Below are 20,097 nucleotides of genomic sequence, written 5' to 3'. Positions count from 1 at the left end.
AATTCTCACGCTCCGGCAGTGTGGTGTCCTGATGTGAAACTTCCTGTCAGGTTAAAACTGTGTGCTGCTCCAGCTGTTTACAAAAGGAGTATTTTCCACCTAGAATGCTTTAAAAATTTCTTCCCTGAATTCTAATTTTTCTGGACACACAATGATAAAGGCATTGTTTGGGGTTCTGTGATACAACATTTTTCTTCTATGATCTGAACTTAATGGGTCAGCATATATAGGGTGTGCTGAAAAGTAATGCCTCCAAATTTTTTATATAAAAATTCTTAACGTTTTGTTAAGTAAAAAAGATTATTAACATTCTACTTCTTTATTGTTCATGTCTAATATTTATTGCTCAACATAGTCACCCTGGTGATGATTACATTTCTCCCAACGAGAGACCAGTTTGTTGATACAGTCGCTGTATAATGTTTAACTTTGTTGATGGAGCTACAACCTCACCTCTGCTTGCATCGCTTCACCACTATCAAAGTGAAGCCTCTGAAGCTGCTCAGCACCTCTTCCATTTGCATAGTAGTGATTTGCTTCTGTAAAAAAAAAATTACCTAAATTTTGTTCGTATTTTATAGCTCTAATCCCTTTTTCTTTTCAGAAGCTCATTAGGCTCAGTGTTTTCTCATTGATATATTCCACAATATGTCTCATACACGCATCCCACTGTAAACAAATGTTAAGAGTCAAAGTATCTTGTACAGAAGAGAGTAATGTGTAGCCTAACACTACCATTTTTTGCCGGTGAAAAGAGGAAATAAATAAATTCATAGAAAATATGATTTAAAAAGGCCACAGCGTTCAGTACCGGAGAATAGTCGAAATCATATGGAACTATCACTCTTTCTAGTTTAAGAACGTTGTCAATGACGCAGGTAGGGAATCCAAGCGTGGAGAATCCAGTTGCTGATGCAACAGGTATCCCGAAATAATAAATGAAATGATCGTAGGGTATTGTTGCCGTGAATATGAGGTAGCTCGGCCGCCTATTGCGAGTCTTCCTATTTGACATCACTTCGGCGACTTGCGCGTCGATAATGATGATCAAATGACGACAACATAAACACGTCAGTAATAATATTGGTTAGACAATATTCTTCAGGTAACAGACGGAACTAAGTAGTGATACGGGTAGTTTCATAGCGCACCCGAATAGTTTACTTTTCAAGTTCTCTTCGCTCTCGGGACGGGGGAAATAGGAACGCAGATTTTTGAATTTACGCAACTTGTCAAAACGATGAACACATTTAATAACCAGAAATTCGTGTGTGTTTCGCTTTCTCAGCAATGATTCAGACGAAAGAGTGCCGCATTGCGTTATCCTAAAAGAATTGCGCTTTCGTACGGAGTTTCAGGACCGGGAAACTCAAATATATACGTTCCTTTAACTAGTGTGCCAGCTACTTTTCCTCTAGTAAATTCATCTTTTCCTTGTGTAGAATGATGACTCTGAACTGAAATATCACATGTGTTTTACCCTCGCTGTGTGTTCTAACCATTTAAATCTGACGTGCGAGACAGAGCGGCCTTGGATTGCATGTATTGACATGACGGACATTACACTATATTTGTTATTAAAAAACTCTAGGATCAATAAGAAGTAGCTGTATTGAACACATTAAGGTATTAGTTTCAAGTTTTTAACAGATAGCCATTCCCAAAACTATCTACAAGTGCGTTATGTTAAACTTCCCTCATTTTAATGAGAAGAGTGGTGGCTATTCGGGTTTCATCGATCATAGGTACCGTGCCGGAAATGTTGTTTTTATCTGGTGTATTAAAGCTGCTTTATACAATATAATCCATCTAGTTGAGCAAAACATTGACGTTAGCGTTGCAGGAGCGTTAATTGAACTTGTCTTTAGCAGATTGAAAACAAAGATATTTAACGTATAAAAAGAGCGTAGTTGATATTTAAATTTTTGTGTATTTTGTAGAGCCGCACACAGCAAGTGTTCCGATTTGGCAAGTCTTCAATTTTGTGATGAATATCCTGATCTGGGAATGTTTAAACGACGAGAGATGCATATCCAGAAAATCTTGTTGTCAGTATCGTAGTTGTGCTTCATGTAAGTGAAAATGGCGTCGGATGGCGAAGCTTCTTGTGGTTCTGACCCAAATTTTGCCGTCATTTGCTCATTTTTAGAAAGATTTGCGAAGTCATGTGGAATAACACACCCAAATATCTCAGAGCTTCAAGAAATGCTAGAGAATACACAAGAAGGTAAGTAAAATCGATAGTTTCGCTAATTATTTGTGCTTTGACAAAAGCGTCAGTACTGTGTGCTGTTAGAGTTTCTCAGTGTTTGGGCATTATTTTGCGGCAGAAATGCAATAAAATACCGTTATACTGTTACGTTTTATAAATCTATTAATATTTCGACCAATTATTTGCTCTCACCGCGTTACAGATGTTACACTATTAAAAATGCTGTAATGACTTCTGCTATGACAGATTTGTAGAGATTATGGCGGGGCTTATTTAAAAAACTGAAGGTGAACCTAAATACCTTCTCAAGATAACTGGGCACAGATCTGTTCACAGTGACACAGTTGACATTTTGTGCTCCACGTTCATAATTAAGATGTATCTGGAAGGTTAGTGTATTTACGACAGATGTGTGCCCTAACCTATATCCAGAACGACAACAAAAACAAAACCCGAAAGAAACGAATGTACATATTTACTGCCCGATTTTGTCTGTTATCTACTGCTTGAAAATCTGTTTCTAATAACTATATATATCATTTGCAATCAGTCGAGGAGTTTTCCTAAATAATGTTATGATTGTTCTGTTTGTAAACAGACTGATGCTACTTGAGCCAGCGACATCCTTTGATTACAATAACAATTTTCTATGTCCCTTTCGTACTCACTATTGATTAACCAAATTTTTCCTTTTTTAAAATTATTATTAAAAGTTTGCATGCATAATTGCGTTCTTTATACACATTGTTTTGAGTTGTGTCAAATCTGGACAAGTGCTTTGTACTTTATTGACGTGTTAGTAACAAAGGTATTAACATGAACCGGAGTATATATTTCACTAAAGAACTTCTTAATAGTGTTCTTCTTCTGGAATAAAATTTTTCTTTGAAATCTAAGTATCTGTAAGAGCGCCATGTGTTTGGTTTGGCAGCCAGCAATTTAACACAATATCTTACTTAAAATTCAGCTGATTTTAAAAGTAATAGCCAGTAAATTAACCAGCTGCAGTACTAAAAAAATATTATTGGTATGCTCAAAAATATATATAATACGTGAATATGGCAGCCAATGCAGTTTGTGAATGCATTTTTTAATGTCCACTTTTTAGTGTGTGTGCAGTTTTTATTTTTCAACAGGTGACACCGATTGAGGCAATAACTCAATACCATCTGTAGTGCAGTTCACACTTCTGAACTATTTATACTTCTGTTAAGCAAAAAGCTCTCTTTGTTCGTACAGTGCTTAACAGACAGCCCACATTGTTCTCCATTTGTACCAAAAGTAACGGTCTGAATAAATGACAATAGTAAGTAACTCAAGAATTATAATAGTACTACCTGCCAATGAGAAATTGAGGTATTCTGACGATAAGTGTGATTTAAATGTTCGGGACTCAATCACTGGTTGAATCGAGGATTTTTTTCTGTTGCCTGCATTTGTTTTGTCTGTAGTAATGATTTGTCAATGAGGAAACTACCAAGTTGCATCAAGGCATGGAGTTGATGTTAAATTGTAAGTCCTGCTATAACTGTTCACTTGAACAGTTGTAGAAAGGGGGTATAGAGGAATGTTCAATACAAGTTGTCAGCTTTGACCAATGACATAGGAAACATGTGGGAAATGCTGTAAACAATATAGCAACTATAACATGATATTATTGGCGATTTTTTTTCAAACAGGCTGAGCTGCTGGTCAGTCTGTCACCACAGCCAGGTTTTTTTGGTAGTGTCACATTCATTGGGTTTGCCAACTCACAACCTTCTAATCAGTCCTACTTCTTATGCAAAGCTACAGATGAGTCTGTCATCACAACCTTCCCCCCCCCCCCCCCCCCCCCCCCCCCGCATCCATCCATATGCTAATGACTTGTACAGAATGTTCCTCTTGTCCCAAGAAAGGCAAGGGCATTCTTATTGCCAATAGGACCATGCCTTGTAATTCTCAGTGGGGTTCAAACCATCTCCATCTTTATGATTACTCTGCAATTCATACTAAAGTGTTTTGCAGGGAGTTCAAGGAAACACTTTCAAATGCTTTGTCATTTGTTCCCTGTCAAGTAACACACATGAAAAATGAATATCTAAATCTTTCCATGAGAGCTCTGCTGTCTCTCATATTATCTCGACATAGGTGGAAATCAACAACTCACTCTTATAGCATAATGTGCAGCTCACTAGCTTATGAGACAGAAAGGTGAGTCATACCTTGCTCAAATCCATGCGGCAAATTAAAAATGGTGGCTGGTGCACTGGTTTTTAGGAGGTTTTTCAAGCTTGTTCAGGCAAGTACCGGACAGGTCCCCAATTTCTGCCTCAGGAAGTACTAACAGTTAAAATACAGTCGTATGCAGAATGAAGTTTACACAGTTCATAACCATGTGGCACTCATGACTTTTCTCTCTTAGGAAATAATGACTGTGATGACAGGAAGGGCATATGCCACAAAATTAAGTAAAGTAAACTTACCAAATTCTTGAGTACAATGGACCCCTGTGATAAATAGGATTAATGCTAAGTAAAAGAAGCAGAAGAGATGGGAGTCAACAAAATATTTTGGCATTTGGAATTTGACTTCCAGAAAACGTTTGATATGGTGCCCCACTATAGACTGACGATTAAGTTAAATCATGTGGAATATATTCCCTGAGATGTGATTATCTCGAAGACTTCTTAAGTAACAGGGTGAAGTATGTTGTTGTTGATTATGAGTGTTCATCAGAGAGAAGGGTATCATCCTGAGTGAGCCAGGGAAGTGTTATACGGCTGTTCTTATTTCGTATATACAGATATGATCTGACAGACAGGGTGAGCAGCAATCTGTGGCTGTTTGCTGACTATGCTGTGATGTACGGGAATGTACCATCATTGAGTGATTGTAGGAGAACATAAAATGGCTTAGACAAAATTTCTAGCTGGTGTAATGAATGGCAGCTCGCTCTAAATGTAGAAAAATGTAAGTTAATGCAGATGAGTGTGAAAAACAATACCATGGTGTTGGAATACAGCATTAGTAGAGTGCTGGTTGACACTATCATGTCGATTAAATATTAGGGCATAATCTTGCAAAGCAATATGAAATAGAAGAGCACATAAGGATAGGGTAGGGAAGGCGAATGCTTGATTTTTTAGGAAAATGTTGTTCATCTTAAAGGAGACTGTGTATGGAATGCTATTGTGAATCACTCTTGAGTGCTGCTCAACCTATTGATTCGGATTAAAAGAAGACATCAAAACAATTCAGAGGCAGGCCGCAGGATTTGTTACCTGTAAGTTCGATCAACACACAAGTATTATGAAGATGCTTCATGAACTCAAACAGGAACCTCTGGAGAGAAGAGGACATTGTTTTCATGGAGCAGTATTGAGAAAATTTAGAGATCCGGTATTTGATGCTGACTGCAGAACAATTCTACTGCTGCCAGCTTACATCTCATGTAAGGACCACAAAGGTAAAATAAGAGAAATTAGAGGGCTTGTATGGAGGTACACAGACAGTTGTTTTTCCCTTGCTCTATTTGCAAGTGCAACTGAGAAGTGAATGACTAGAAATGGTATAAGGTAATCTCCACCATGCATCATATGGTTGCTGGCTGTGTATGTATGTAGATGTAGATGAAAGTTGGTGATCAATCTTCTGTGAAAAGATTTTGCCACATTGAAAGATGCCTTTGCTATAATGATTGCCATCCCAACTCGGTTATCATATCCATGATACTCTGTCCTCTATTTTGTGATAATACAAAGCAAGCTGCCATTCTTTGAGCTTTTAAGATGTCCTTCACCAATCCTGTCCGGGAAGTATCCCGCACTTCACTACAATACATCAGAATGATATTTAAAGGTATGGTGTAGGCATTCTCATTAGTAGATTTGTTACATCATCTAAATGTTCTACCATTAAAACACTGCAATCCACGCTAAATTTTCTTATTTGATGGTTCCAGTTTAAGTTATTCATAATTGTAATTCTGTGGTTTTTAGTTGAATTCATAGCCTTTAAATTTGTGTGATTTCTCATGTAATCGAAATTTAGTGATTCGTTTTATACAGATATCCTGTCAAAATCATTTGCCAAGTAGGTTTTCTTCTTCTGATGACTATACTAGAAGTTAAACAACAGCATAATTTTCAGACAAACTGTGTTGTCTCCTAAAGTGTTTGTGTGGATTGACAACAGCAGAAGGTCCATAACATTTCATTGTGAACCCCCGATCCTGCTTTTGTATCTTTAAATGACTTCCCAGCAGTTACTATTAACTGTGACCTCTCTAACAGGAAATGACAAATTCAATCATGCAACTTAGGCAAAACTCCATATGTGCACAATTTGATTAGAACTTGCATGTGAGGAACAGTGTCAAAAGCCATCTGGAAATGTGGAATCAACCTGAGATCATTTGTCGATAACATTCATTGCGTATTGCAAATAAAGAGCCCAGACATCACAGCAGCCTTTGATGTTTTCCATAATCCTGTACATTAAATACATTGAAGCTGTGGAGCACTGTTTAAAGAAAACATTTTTACTTTTGGTTAGAAACACCATTCTCCATGGACTTGTCACTTGAATGAGGGAATGATGACTTTGTAGTTTTGTCCCTTTTGTTTGGGTTTCAAGCAAAGGAACAATTTTTTGGTCTGGGTGTGATGAATTTGAATATTTTAAAACAGGGCTGTATGCAGGGTGTCCCATTTATCGTGACCACCCTAAATAACTGTTTGCCCAGATGCAAATTACAAAATGTTTCAAGCAAATGTTCTTTAGCCATCAGGGGGACATCAATCAGCATGATTGTCTTCATTGTAGCTTTGTTTTTTACAAAGATATGAACAGCAGTATGACTTTTTTAAATGACACCCTGTATTTTTATTCAGTAATTCATTTCCTCTCCTAAAGACCTATTCAAAAATGTATCGCAGTGCACCATTCACTGAAACACGACGTTATTAATTGCATAACACAACATTGACTTTGAGCCCGGGACCACAAACTTGTCCACTTGCTGGAGTTGTCAGAAAACAAATGAAAACCAAATAAAACCATGAACACAAAATGACTCTACTGTACCATTGCCCAGGAGTAGAACAGTCAAAGGAGCTCAAAGTGGTGACTGGACGCAGATACACTGGTGCACTCATTGAATGAAAGAATTATTTACTGCTTCCAGTGTTGCCTGCTGAAGAGAATTACAAGCAACCACGATATGTTCCTGCATGTCCTCTGGAGTTATTGGAATATTGTGATAGACAGCATCTTTAATGCATCCCCAAAGAAAAAACTTCAGAGGTTTTAAATCAGGAGACCTAGTAGGCCGAGTAACTGTTCCTCCTCGACCAATCCGTCAGTTCAGAGTACAACGTGCACGCAAGGCACTATGTGCTGGACATCCATCATGTTGATACCACATAAGTATTCTGGTTCTTAGCGGCACTTCATCCAGAAGAGGAGGAAGAGTTTGTCTGACGAAGTTGGCATACACTGTGCCGTTTAGACTACCATTGATGAAATAAGGGCCAATAATTGTACCAGGCATCCCACACCAGACGTCAACTCTTCATTGACGCTGATGTTCCACCTGTCTAAGCCATAGTGGGTTGTCGCTGGACCAATAATGCATGTTCCTTGTGTTTACCTGTCCTTTGTTTGAGAAGTAACATTCATCGGTAAATAGAACATATAAGAAGTAGTTCAGGTTGGCAAGGATTTGCTACTGTGCCCACTAACAGGACTGTATACGATTGTGGAAATCATTCCCATGCAATTCTTGGTATAGGTGTACATAGTAAGGATGGATCCGGTGACATGTAAGAATATGATGTACACTGGTTTTAGGAATGCCAATCTTGTGTTCTAACTGCCGTGTGCTCACATGTGGATTCATAGCAACGGAAGCAAGAACAGTAACTTCAACAGCTTCGTCATGGTAAGGATGGATCCGGTGATGTGTAAGAATATGATGTACACTGCTTTTATGAATGCCAATCTTGTGTTCTAACGCTCATGTGCCCACATGTGGATTCATAACAACGGAAGTGAGAACAGTAACTTCGACAGCTTCGTCTGCGCAAATGCTATGATGATTGCGTTGTCGTGGGTTGAAACTTCTCGTTTCCTGAAACATTGCAACAAGATGAGAAAGTATCTGTCGGGAAGGTGGGTTCTTGTCAGGATATTGCTCTCTGTACAGTTCCGCTGCCTGCGTAGCATTTAGCCTACCTTCAACAACAACAACAAAAACAATAAAAGAAACATTTGTCAATGCAGTTTGTAGGAAGGACGGCCTTTGCTGTATCCCTACTCTACACAACAGTATGTAAAAGGACTAAACTACTGTGCTAAATGTACCGATACATAAGAAAACAGTATTGCAATTACTGTTCTGCTAACTTACATTCCCCACAGATGAGTAGCATTTGTACCTTCTCTTCATTGGTGTACATTCTACTCACACAACTCTTCAACTGACGATGTTTGATGAAATGACGGGTGTGCATTCTACTTATGTTTGCATTTGTCTTCTGTCAATGTCAGCACGTGGATGTGTTCCATTACCCTGGTACCTGCACTAAGCGCTGGGAGTGTCAACGTCAATGTTGTGTTATGTAATTAATAACGTTGTGTTTCAGTGAATGGTACACTGTGATACATTTCTGAATAGGTCTTTAGGAGAGGAAATGAATTACGGAATAAAAAATACAGGGTGCCATTTAAGAAAGTCATACCACTGTTCATATCTTTGTAAAAAAAACAAAGCCAACAAAGGCGATCATGCTGATTGATGTCCCACTGACAGCTAAAGAACATTTGCTTGCAACATTTTGTAATTTGCACCTGGACAAATAGTTATTTAGGGTGGTAAAGATAAATGGGACACCCTGTATATTAAAGTACATTATGGCAATGTAAATTAGGATATATTGCTGGTCGCCGCATAGAGGAATTGTTAATTGTCGAACAGGGACGTTTAAAAGGAGAATGTTGGTTATTAATTGTTCATCAGATGTGTGCGCGCACACACACACACACACACACACACACACACACACACACACACACACACACACAACAGCAGGCTCAGATTTAACCCAGCTTTAGGCAATTAAGAAACAAGGGTGGAAACTTTATCGGTTGTATTTATGACCCATCCTAATGAAATTGATTGACAGGAGATTACAGCTTAAATCCTGGATTATTTGTCAACCGTGATGTCTCTCTGTACTGCACTTTCCTTTGTTTTTAGGAAACTATTGACTTTTTATCATTATTTTTTCTGTTTTGATTCCATGCAACAGAGTTAAATGCAGCAAAATACATGCTTCACAGTTCACTGAATTCTCAGAGTCATAGAGCATGTAGAGTTCTGTAATCCTAATTTTTTATCTACTGTATCTAATCTGTTGTATAAACTTCATTTCATGCACATACATCAGTATCAAGCCTTCCATCCTACTTTTTATCTTTTCCCCAAATGGTTAGAAAACTGTTTATGATCAGAATTTTTGCTAAGATTTCCATGCATTTGGCTGGCATCTCATCGTAGGTACTTTCATTAATCCTTCAGTGAAATCAAAATGTGCAGGATTGAAAGAGAAAATGATGGAAAGTGGCAGTCTATTGTTTGTTAATATTTATTGCTACCAACACTAACCACTGCTCTTCTCACTGAGAACTTGAATTGAGAGGTAGAGACAATCTTTCTTGTGCATTTGTCTTTCTCACAAAAAAAAAAAAAAAAAAAAAAAAAAAAAATGCTGAATGCTTTGAGATAAGTGTGTACTGTTCTGAATGTTCAGTAACAGGGCATAAAAAGGAATGACAACTGTAATGTGACACAATTGAAGAAAGTGTCTAAAAATAAATTAATCACCAAAAGCCACGAAAAGGAACTACCTGTAATGTCACATGATTGAAGAAAGTGAGTAAAAATAAATAAAGAAATAAATCACAAGATACTTGTGCAAGAGTAACTTGTGCATGAATTTTTTTTATTAATGGTACAGGTACAAGTATGCTTATTGAAATATTCTTTGGAAGTAAAATGATGACTATGAGAAAAGATAATATGCATTGAAAGAAGAAATTGTCCCTCCCCCCTGCTGGAATTTAAAAGATTAAAGTGATAGAGGTAACAATATATTTTAAAAATGTATGCTGAGATAGCTACTTACATGTTCCATAAGTTGTGTTTGTAATTATCATTGCAGCATGGAATGAGTCATCAGGTACATAAAAGCTACTTACAAATCTTAAAATTTATATGTTGCTACATGCTGATCATTCACAGAAGAAATGGAGGGACAAGACTACGTTGGAAATGATTTTGGGATCAGGATGTATGATGCTTGCAGATTACATGGTGCAGCTTTATATGAGACTGAAGTCAGTGTGGAATAACTTTCCTTGACAGGGAGGCACAGATAAATACGTACAACAGTGACTTCACTTTGTAGCCATCTACTATACGTGGCTTACAAAAAGACTGTGAAAAGCATCCCTAAATCAAGATGAATAGAAGGATGTGTTTGTACATAAAAATATTGTAGTAATTTGAAACTATAGTAAGTAGAGAATACAAAGTCCTTGGGTGGCAAAAAGCTGTAATTGTACAAATGCCAATCATACCGATTCTACCAGTAGTTCAAGGAAACTTCCAAAAAGTTCAGAAAGAATGTTAAAATGTGTATAAGTAACAGAGAAAAGAAACTGACTTTATGATATTAGAATTGGACACACTGTCAGAATTGTTTTCAATTTGGAGAGGAATACGATGGAAAAATTAACGCATGTGTGTATTAAATTTGTATTTGATTGCAAGGGAATAATTCTGAACAGAAGTATGTAGTTATTTGGTACGATGTGTAACCAAAGTGAAAGAGCTGACAAAGAATCTAGTTACTGATGAGGAGTTTAATGAAGAAAAACTATTATTGGTGTGATAGGGGATTTGGCATGTTTGTAACATAATGAATGAGCCATCATAACATGTAGCTCGGTAGGAGCTATTAAGCAAATACTTTGTACACAGTACTAAAGAAATGTAACCAGAAAAATGTGATATGACTCTGAAATAATCATAAGCAAATTCATATATTAAAAAGGAAACAGATTGCTTGTTAAAATGTGTTATCGGTTACACACGAACAAAAAAGGTAAAGCAAAAGATTTAAAAAATATATATAACTTGATTCTTAAGCAGTGATGCATTGATTTCATACTCCCTTTAAAATACTACATCTACACCTCCACTCTGTGAACCACTTTGGCAGAGGGGACATTCCATTGTACCAGTTGTAAGGATTGTTTCCTGTCCATTCACATATGCGGCACAAGAAAAGTGATTATTTAAATGCCTCTGTGCATGCTGTAATTAATCAAATCATGCACTCCTGATCCTTAAGTAAACGATACGTAAGTGGTTGTAGTATATTCCTAGAGGCGTCATATAAAGCAAGTTCTTGACTTTTTAAGTAGGTTTTCTCTGATAATTTACTTCTATCTTCAAGAATCTTGCCAGTTCAGTTTCCTCAGCATCTCTGTGACACTCTCCCATGGGCCAAACATACCTGTGGCCATATGTTCAATATCTTGTGCTAATGCTGTTTGGTATGGGTCCTCACACACTACAGCAATATTGTGGAATGGGTTGCATGAGTGATTTGTATGCCATTTCCTTTGTAGTTTGATTGCATTTTTCCAGTATTTTACCAATAAACTGAAGCCTACCACCTGCTTGTTCCACAAGTAAGCCTGTGCGATAATTCTGTTTCATATCCCTACAAAGTGTTACAACCAGGTATTTTAATGGAAAATCCAGGACGGAATGTAACAATATTATGAGAAGGAAAGTTGCAGCTCACCATATAGTGGAGATGCTGAGTCACAGATAGGTACAACAAAAAGAAGTGACTCAGCATCTCCGCTACATGGTGAGTGGCAACTTTCCTTCTCATAATATTGTTGCACCCAGGTATTTGTATGAGTTGGCCAATTCCAGCTGTGACTCATAAATATTATAGTCATCCAATACTACTTTTTTTCATTTTGTGAAGTGCGCAATTTTACATTTCTGAACATTTAAAACAAGTTGCAGATCTTTGCACCACTTTGAAATCTTATCGAGAGCTGAGTGAAAATATGTACAGCATCTTTCAGACAGTGTTTCATTACAGATAACTGCATCGTCTGCAAAAAGTCTGAGATTATACTATTATCTGCAAGGTCATTAATGTACAATATGAATAGCGAGAGTCCCAACACACTTCCCTGGGAACACCTGAAGTTGCTTCTACATCTGGTGAAAACCCTTCATCCAAGATAACATGCTGTGTCCTCCCTATCAAAAAATCCTTAATCCAGTCACAAATTTCACTTGATACCCCATGTGATCATACTTTTGATAATAAACAAAAATGTGAAATTGAGTCAAATGTTTTTCAGAAAGCAAGAAGTACAGCATCTACCTGACTGCGTTGATCCAAAGCTTTCAGTATGTCATGTGAGGGAAGTGAGAGTTGGGTTTCACATGAGCCTTGTTTTCAGAATCCATGCTGTTTGGTATGGAAGAGGTCATTCTGTTCGAGATAGCTCATTGTGTTTGAGCTCTGAATATGTTCTAAGATTTTACAACAAATTGGTGCTAGGGATATTGGATGGTAATTTTGTGGATCACTTCTACTACTCTTCTTGTAAACGGGTGTGACCTGTACTTTCTTCCAACTACTGGCCATGGTTTTTTGTTTGAGAGATCTATGATAGATTATAGATAGAAGAGAGGCTGACTCAGCCACAAATTCAGTATAGAATCTGATAGGGATTCCATTGGACCCCAGAGCTTTGTTCATTCTTAATGAATTCAGCTGTTTCTCAACACCACTAACACTTATTTCACCCATCCTTTCAGTGCTATGAAGATGAAATTGTTTTTCCTTTGTAAACTTTCTCTTGACAGCCAAACTCGTTTCATTCAGGATCTCTCTATCTATAGTCCTATGTTTTGTTTTGCACCTATTATGCAGTAGTCTCAGTGTCTTTACAATGACTGTATATTGTGAAGGGTCCCTCCCATTATGAACTTCTGCTGGGTACATATCTATACTGTGCATGGTCAACTATTTTTTTTAGAACTTGAGCCATAGTTCCTCTAAAAGCTCCTGCCAGTGCTGAAAGTTTCAAGATCCTCATTTAGAATGACTGCCTTTTTTTTAATCTAGTTTACTGAAAATGCATATCTTTGTATTTGTTTTAGTTGTCCTTTATACATTGGTAACCACTGTTGCTACAACATCATGGTCACTGATACCAGTTTTGATGGGAACATCCCCAAAGAGTTCAGGTCTCTTTATTGTCATTAAGTCTAGTATATTTCTATTGTGAATGTGATTATGAATTATCTCTTCTAGGTAGTTTTCAGGTAAGGCATTTAGTAATGTTTCACATGATGTCTTGCCACACCCACCACTAACAAAACTGTAATTTTTCCCATTGATTGTTGGATAATGAAAGTCTCTACCAATGATTGCAGTATGATTGTGGAACTTACAAGTGACCTGAGGTTTTCTCTAAAGTTTCCGGTTACAGCAGGAGGGGAATATTGCACATGATGGAAGGAACAAGTTACCATTTTATGACCACCCCCAACACTGAATCTTGCCCAAGGAATCTGACATGCAGCTTAAATTTCTATCTCGGTGGATTTGAGTTTCTTGTGAGAAATACACCACCTCCATTTCCCATTACCCTATCCTTTTGATAAACACTTAAATTTTCCCCAAAAATATCACTGCTATCAACTTTAGGCTACAGCCAGCTTTCTGTACGTAGTACAATGTGAGCTTTACTATTTTCAGGAGTGCTTCAAACTCTGGCACTTTGTTGTGAATGCTTCAGCAGTTATCTACTAGGATTTTAATACTCTCGCCTGTAGGGGACTTACTTGTGGACTTTACAGTAATGCTTCTTGGCCTCCTGCAGCTGTCTTTGTTGGAATTCATGGGAAGTCAATCTGGGGGGGGGGGGGGGGGGGGGGAGGGGGGGAAATATAAACATCAAGTACCCCTACATGCAGTCAGCTACTTGAATAGCAACTTCTGATATGTAGTACATACCTGACCCATTTAGTGGTATCATACAGTTCTCAATCCTGTGACACAGCTTAAGTTTTTCTCAGTAAAAATCGTGAAAATCTGCAGCATCAACAAAGTATGTGTTCTACGTGGAGCAGCTATCAGTACAGATACTATTGTGGAAGAGTATTTGGCAAGAGTGGGACAGAGAAAGCAGTCAAAAACAGGGAATATATGTGCGTGGTATATGAAAGTTGTTTATAGAATGCAAGAGGTCTACATAACAGAGTCCATGTAAAAGCATGATGAAGAAAACAGAAGCCAGATCATTGTTGATTTTTGTCATGTCATGAGCTTTTCTGTAAAGACCGTTTCAGAAACTTGCTAAACAGGAGCTAAAATCAAGTTCACTCAGTCACAGAATACAAAAAATAGTGAACATTATGATTCAGTACACAGGGATGTGATAAAACCTTGCAGAGGTAGCACTGATGTATGTAGAAAATGTGGACAATATGAGAAAGTTTAAATAACTTCAGGGGTCCCAATACTATTTTCTTAACAATTGTATAGAAAACAAGAAAGCTTTGAGGATTATGTTTATATTAAAGTATGTCAGCGGCATCAGGCTCTCTTCCTAACAGTGCAGAACTTTTTTGACACCTGATGACTGTAATAGAAGAGTGTGGTGGCAGCTAAGTACTAATGCAGCTCATTTTTGAATGAAAATATGCAAATATATGTCTGTCCTGGCCCTGGAGCTTTGTTCTGTGTTAATAATGTCAGCTGTTTCTCAACACGACTGACACTAACATTTATTTCACTTGTCTTTTCGGTGGTGCAATGATTAAATTGGTTTTCCTTTGGAAAGGAACATTTCAAAATGGAGTGAAGCATTTCAGATTTTGCTTTGCTTCCCTCACTTTCAGTTCCTGTTTCATTCACTAGAGATTGGACACTAACTTTGTTGCCACTAACAGTGGCTTTATATACTGCCAGAATTTCTTTGGGTTTTATTGAATATCATTTGACAATATTTTGCTACGGTATTCACTGAACACTTCACACATTGCTCTCTGGACAGCCAAATATGTTTCATTCAGCAACTTTCCATAGTCCTATGCTTTGTTTTACACCTATTATGCAATAGTCTCTGTTTCTTTAGAAGTTTCCTTACAGTGACTGTATACCATTTAGGGTCCTTCCCATTATAAACTGTTCTGCTGGATACATAGCTGTCCAGTGCAAGGTCAACTATTCTTTTAATCTTGAGCTATAGTAGTTCTACATGCTCCTGTCCTGTGCTGAAAGTTTCAGATTCCTCATTTAGATATGACTCTGCTACTTTTTTGTCTAGTTTGCTGAACACATATATCTTTTTGTTTTACATGTTCTTTGTACTTTGGCAGTCAGTTTTGCCACAACCATGTCATAGTGCCTGACACTAGTTTTGATACGAACATCCTCAAAGAGATTAGATTTGTTTGTTGCCATTAAATCTATTTCCGTCATGAATGGGGTTATGAACTGTCTGTTGTAGGTAGTTTTCAAAGAAGGTATTTAGTAATGTTTCACAGGATGTCTCGTCACACTCACCACTAACAAAACTGTAATTTTCCCAACTGGTTGTTGGATGACGAAAATGTCCACCGACAATTACAGTGTGATTGGGGGACTTACAAACAAATGACCTGAGATTTTCTCTCAGGTTTTCGGTTACACGAGGAGGTGAGTGTGGTGAGTGATAGAAGGATCCATTTTCCATTTTATGCTCATTCCTGATACTGAGTCTTGCCCAGACAATCTCACATGCAGCTTAAATTTTAATCTCAGTAGATTTCAGTTTCTTGTCTACTGTGACAAATACACCACCTACATTTCCTATTAGCCTAACGGGTTTGGTGCAGCCCGCCACAAATTCCTCTCCTGTGCCAACCTTTTCATCTCAGAGTAGCACTTGCAACCTACGTCTTCAATTATTTGCAGGATGTATTCCAATCTCTGTCTTCCTGTACAGTTTTTACCCTCTACAGCTCCCTCTAGTACTATGAGAGTTATTCCCTGATGTCTTAACATATGTCCTATCATCCTGTCCCATCTCCTTATCAGTGTTTTCCATACATTCCTCTCCTTGCCGAGTCTTCAGAGAACCTCCTTATTCCTTACCTTATTTGTCCGCCTAATTTTAAACATTCTTCTGCAGCACCACATCTCAGATGCTTTGATTCTGTTCTGTTTTGGTTTTCGCACAGTCCATGTTACACTACCATTCAATGCTGCAGTCCAAATGTACCTTCTTTAAAATTCCTTCCTCAAAGTAAGGTCTGTATTTGTTACTAGTAGCCTTCTCTTGGCCATGAATGCCCTTTTTGACAGTTCTAGTCTGCTCTTTATGTCCTCCTTGCTTTGTCCACCTTGGATTATTTTGCTGCCTAGGCAGCAGAATTCCTCAGCTTCATCTACTCTGTAATCATCAATCCTTATGTTAAGTTTCTCACTGTTCTCATTTCTGCTACTTCTTATTCTTCGAATTACTCTCAATCCATATTATGTACTCATTAGACCATTCATTCCATTTAACACATCCTGTAATTCCTCTTCACTTTCTCTGAGGATAGCAATGTCATCAGCAGATCTTATCATTGATACCCTTTCACCTTGAATTTTAATTCCACTTTTCAACCATTCTTTTATTTCCATCACTGCTTGCTTCCATGTATATATTGAACAGTAGGTGCAAAAACTGCACCCTTGTCTTAATCCTTCTTAATCCGAGCACGGAGCACTTCGTTCTTCATCTCCCACTCTTATTATTCACTCTTTTACATATTGTATTTTACCTGTCTTTCCTGCAGCTTACCCCTATTCTTTCTTACGATTTTGAACATGTTGCACCATTTTACATTGTCAGATGCTTTTTCCAGGTTGACAACTCCTATGAATGTGTCTCAGTCCTTCTTTAGTCTTGGTTCCATTATCAACCGCAGCATCAGAACTGTGTCTCAGGTGCCTTTACCTTTCCTAAAGCCAAATCGACCATCATCTAACAAATCCTCAGTTTTCTTTTCCCTTCTTCTTACCCTATCCTTTTGATAAACATTTAAATTTTCCCCAAAAATCTCACTGCTAACAGTTTTAGGTTGCAGCCAGCTTTCTGTACCTAGCTCGAGGTGAGCTTTATTGTTTTCAAGAGCACTTCAAACTCTGTCAGTTTGTTACAAATGCTTTGACAGTTAACTACTAGAATTTTAATACTCTCACCTGTAGAGGACTTTACACTTATACTTCTTCATCTCCTACAGTTATCGTTATCTGAATTGGACAGAGAGTCACCTTAAAAAAAAAAAAAAAAAAAAAAAAAAAAAAAAAAAAAAAAAAAAAAAAAAAAAAAAAACTTGTCTGTATCCCACATGCAGTCAGCTACCTGGGTATCTGCCTCTGATGTGTAGTGCGCATCTGACCCACTTAGGGGGACCCTACAGTTCTCAACCATGTGTTACAAGTCCCTGAAGTTGCAGCCTAGCTTGTCACAGAATCTTCGAAGTCTCTGCTTCAGTCCTTCCTCTCTACTCAAAACCAGGGGCTCACAATCAGTTCTGAGGGCAATGCTGCAAATTCTGAGCTTCGTTGAAACTCCATGCCTAAGGCTGGTTTTCTCAATGCTTCTCTGCCAATTGCAGGAATGATGCCGGTGTAACTTCAGAATATAGATGATGATCCAACATTTGTTCCAATGTGCACCACAATCTACTGTTACATTAGTTGCACCTTGTTCCCTCAGTGGCTGCCGCAATAGCCTCTTCGTCATGTTGAATGGGGCCCCTAGGCATGTACACAGAGTGCATCTTGTGTTCCTTCCTGCCATATCCCTAGGGGATTACCATTATTCACTGTATGTTTGAACTGCTGATGATTAATAGATCCCTACCTCTTTGCGTTTGCCTCCTCTTGGTGTGGGACAAGCAGGTTTCCCCAAAACAGTTGAAGTGAATCCCACTGGCTCAGATTCAGTTTCAGTGAAGGACGGCACCTTGAGCTTGTTAGTTAGGGGGATAGGTGTAACGCCCTGGGTCCTCTGTGGTTCCATACAGGATGCCTAGTTCTTACCATTGACATGCCACTCGCAGCCTAGAGGATGAGTAATGACAGATCCTGTACCTCCTGCAGAGGTGGCGAGATGCACAGGAGAGGATAGTAGTACTTGAGGTATCTTTGGTACCACAGGTATGCAACTCTCAGGAGCTCTGCTGACACACAGATTCACAGCAGCTGCCAATCTTTTGACAGTAGTCGGGGGATTTTCTAGCTGCTTATGAATGTCAACTAACTCATCTTGTGTTTGAGTACAGTATTCACAATGGTGCTGCATTGTGGCTGATACAGTGTTTTACAGGGCAGTCAATGAATAACTTTAAACTAGGCCTGCCCACTATCTTTTCATCAGTTGAGCTAAAAAATTATTTCTTCCCTACAAGAATTGAAGCAAATACAAAATGAGATTTCTATTAAGACAACAGAATAAAAATGGCAATTCCCTAAAATTTTAAGGTTTATTATAGACACTAACAAACTTAAAAAATAGAGTTAATGTACAATAAATGTAGATAACATGTACTACTCTGCAAAGTGAAAAGTAAATGTGACACAGTATGTTAGTTATAATATCTGCTACAGTAACTAAATCACAAATGCTGATTTAATACTACAAATTAGTTTATGCACAGGACAATAACAACTTCCAAAAATTCTCAAAAATGTATCTTTATTTGCTTTGATAAACACCGAAATTCACGGTGATCTGTTCTTTGGCATTAACAGAGTCACTGACGCTGATTTACCATGAAATAAGTTATCCACAATTCTTGTAACTTATGAAAATTTTCAAAAATATAGTTTTGTAAGCATCCAAAAATTCTCAGTGTCCCACATATAGTGAAATTAGAGCATATTCTATGGGTTGCAGCCAGGTCATGTTGACTTCTTGCCACAATATTTCAGTTGGCAACTGTCCAGACATCTTCAGGTGAGTGTCCGCCACTGGAGTCTGCTAGTTCGTGGTGTCGGCCTTATAGCAAAAATTGGCATGGAAACTTATGCACATTGGCAGCTGTTACAGGAGCATCCTCTATCGAAGTCCGCGCCCACTGTAGATACTGTTCCACTGGTGGTGTGCACACGTATGCATAAAAGTGAAACTACATGTACGCCCTCTGTTGGAATGTGCGCTCGTGTCACTAAAAACAAACATCAGATGTTGCCTGATGTCTCATTATGAATAAAATGTTTTCTCTTAGAAGATATTAAGGAGATCACCGGGTCCCAAGTCTTATCCAGTTGAAAGCTGCCATACCGATTAATAAGATTTTGTACTAGATGAATTTCCACAGATTCTTTAATTACTGAATCCCAAAAGGATTTAGCTAGTGCCAAGATTTTTGTGGCAGAATAATCTGTAGTGTCCTGCAGTAATACAGTACTAGCTACTTACTGGGCTGTGAGAGGCAAGTGTGGTGCTCAAGTTCAATGCACCTTTTGTGTACTGTGCGTATTGCGATACCACTACCCGAATTTACTGTATTATTATTAGACCATGCGGCATCGGACTTCCGGAAAGTGGCTCCCGCGTGTAATAGGTTTGAATAGACACCCAGTGGTGATCCAACTACCACACAGAATTTTTGGAATAAATAATGATAATGGCACGTAACAAACTTATTTTTACGTCTATATTTGATTGTTATTAACACTGATAATCTCTTTGAAGTGACTGAACAGGGAGCACTTAATTCTATATGTTTGATATTGCCTAGCAGGAGGACCTCA

The 20,097-nt window shown here is 38.0% G+C and overlaps 1 protein-coding gene across 1 annotated transcript in view; it reads left to right on the top strand.

Moving 5' to 3' along the window:
• Positions 1 to 2,082: 2,082 nt before the first annotated feature.
• LOC124774921 overlaps positions 2,083 to 20,097 on the top strand; it is a 143,860-nt gene continuing 125,845 nt past the window's right edge. The window contains exon 1 of the mRNA XM_047249597.1: positions 2,083 to 2,227. Coding sequence (XP_047105553.1) covers positions 2,083 to 2,227 — 145 coding nt within the window. The remainder of the gene's footprint in view (positions 2,228 to 20,097) is intronic.

The sequence above is a fragment of the Schistocerca piceifrons genome, chromosome 2 (assembly GCF_021461385.2).
Source record: "Schistocerca piceifrons isolate TAMUIC-IGC-003096 chromosome 2, iqSchPice1.1, whole genome shotgun sequence".
Classification (NCBI taxonomy): domain Eukaryota; kingdom Metazoa; phylum Arthropoda; class Insecta; order Orthoptera; family Acrididae; genus Schistocerca; species Schistocerca piceifrons.
This window is presented reverse-complemented; position numbering and strand designations above follow the sequence as displayed.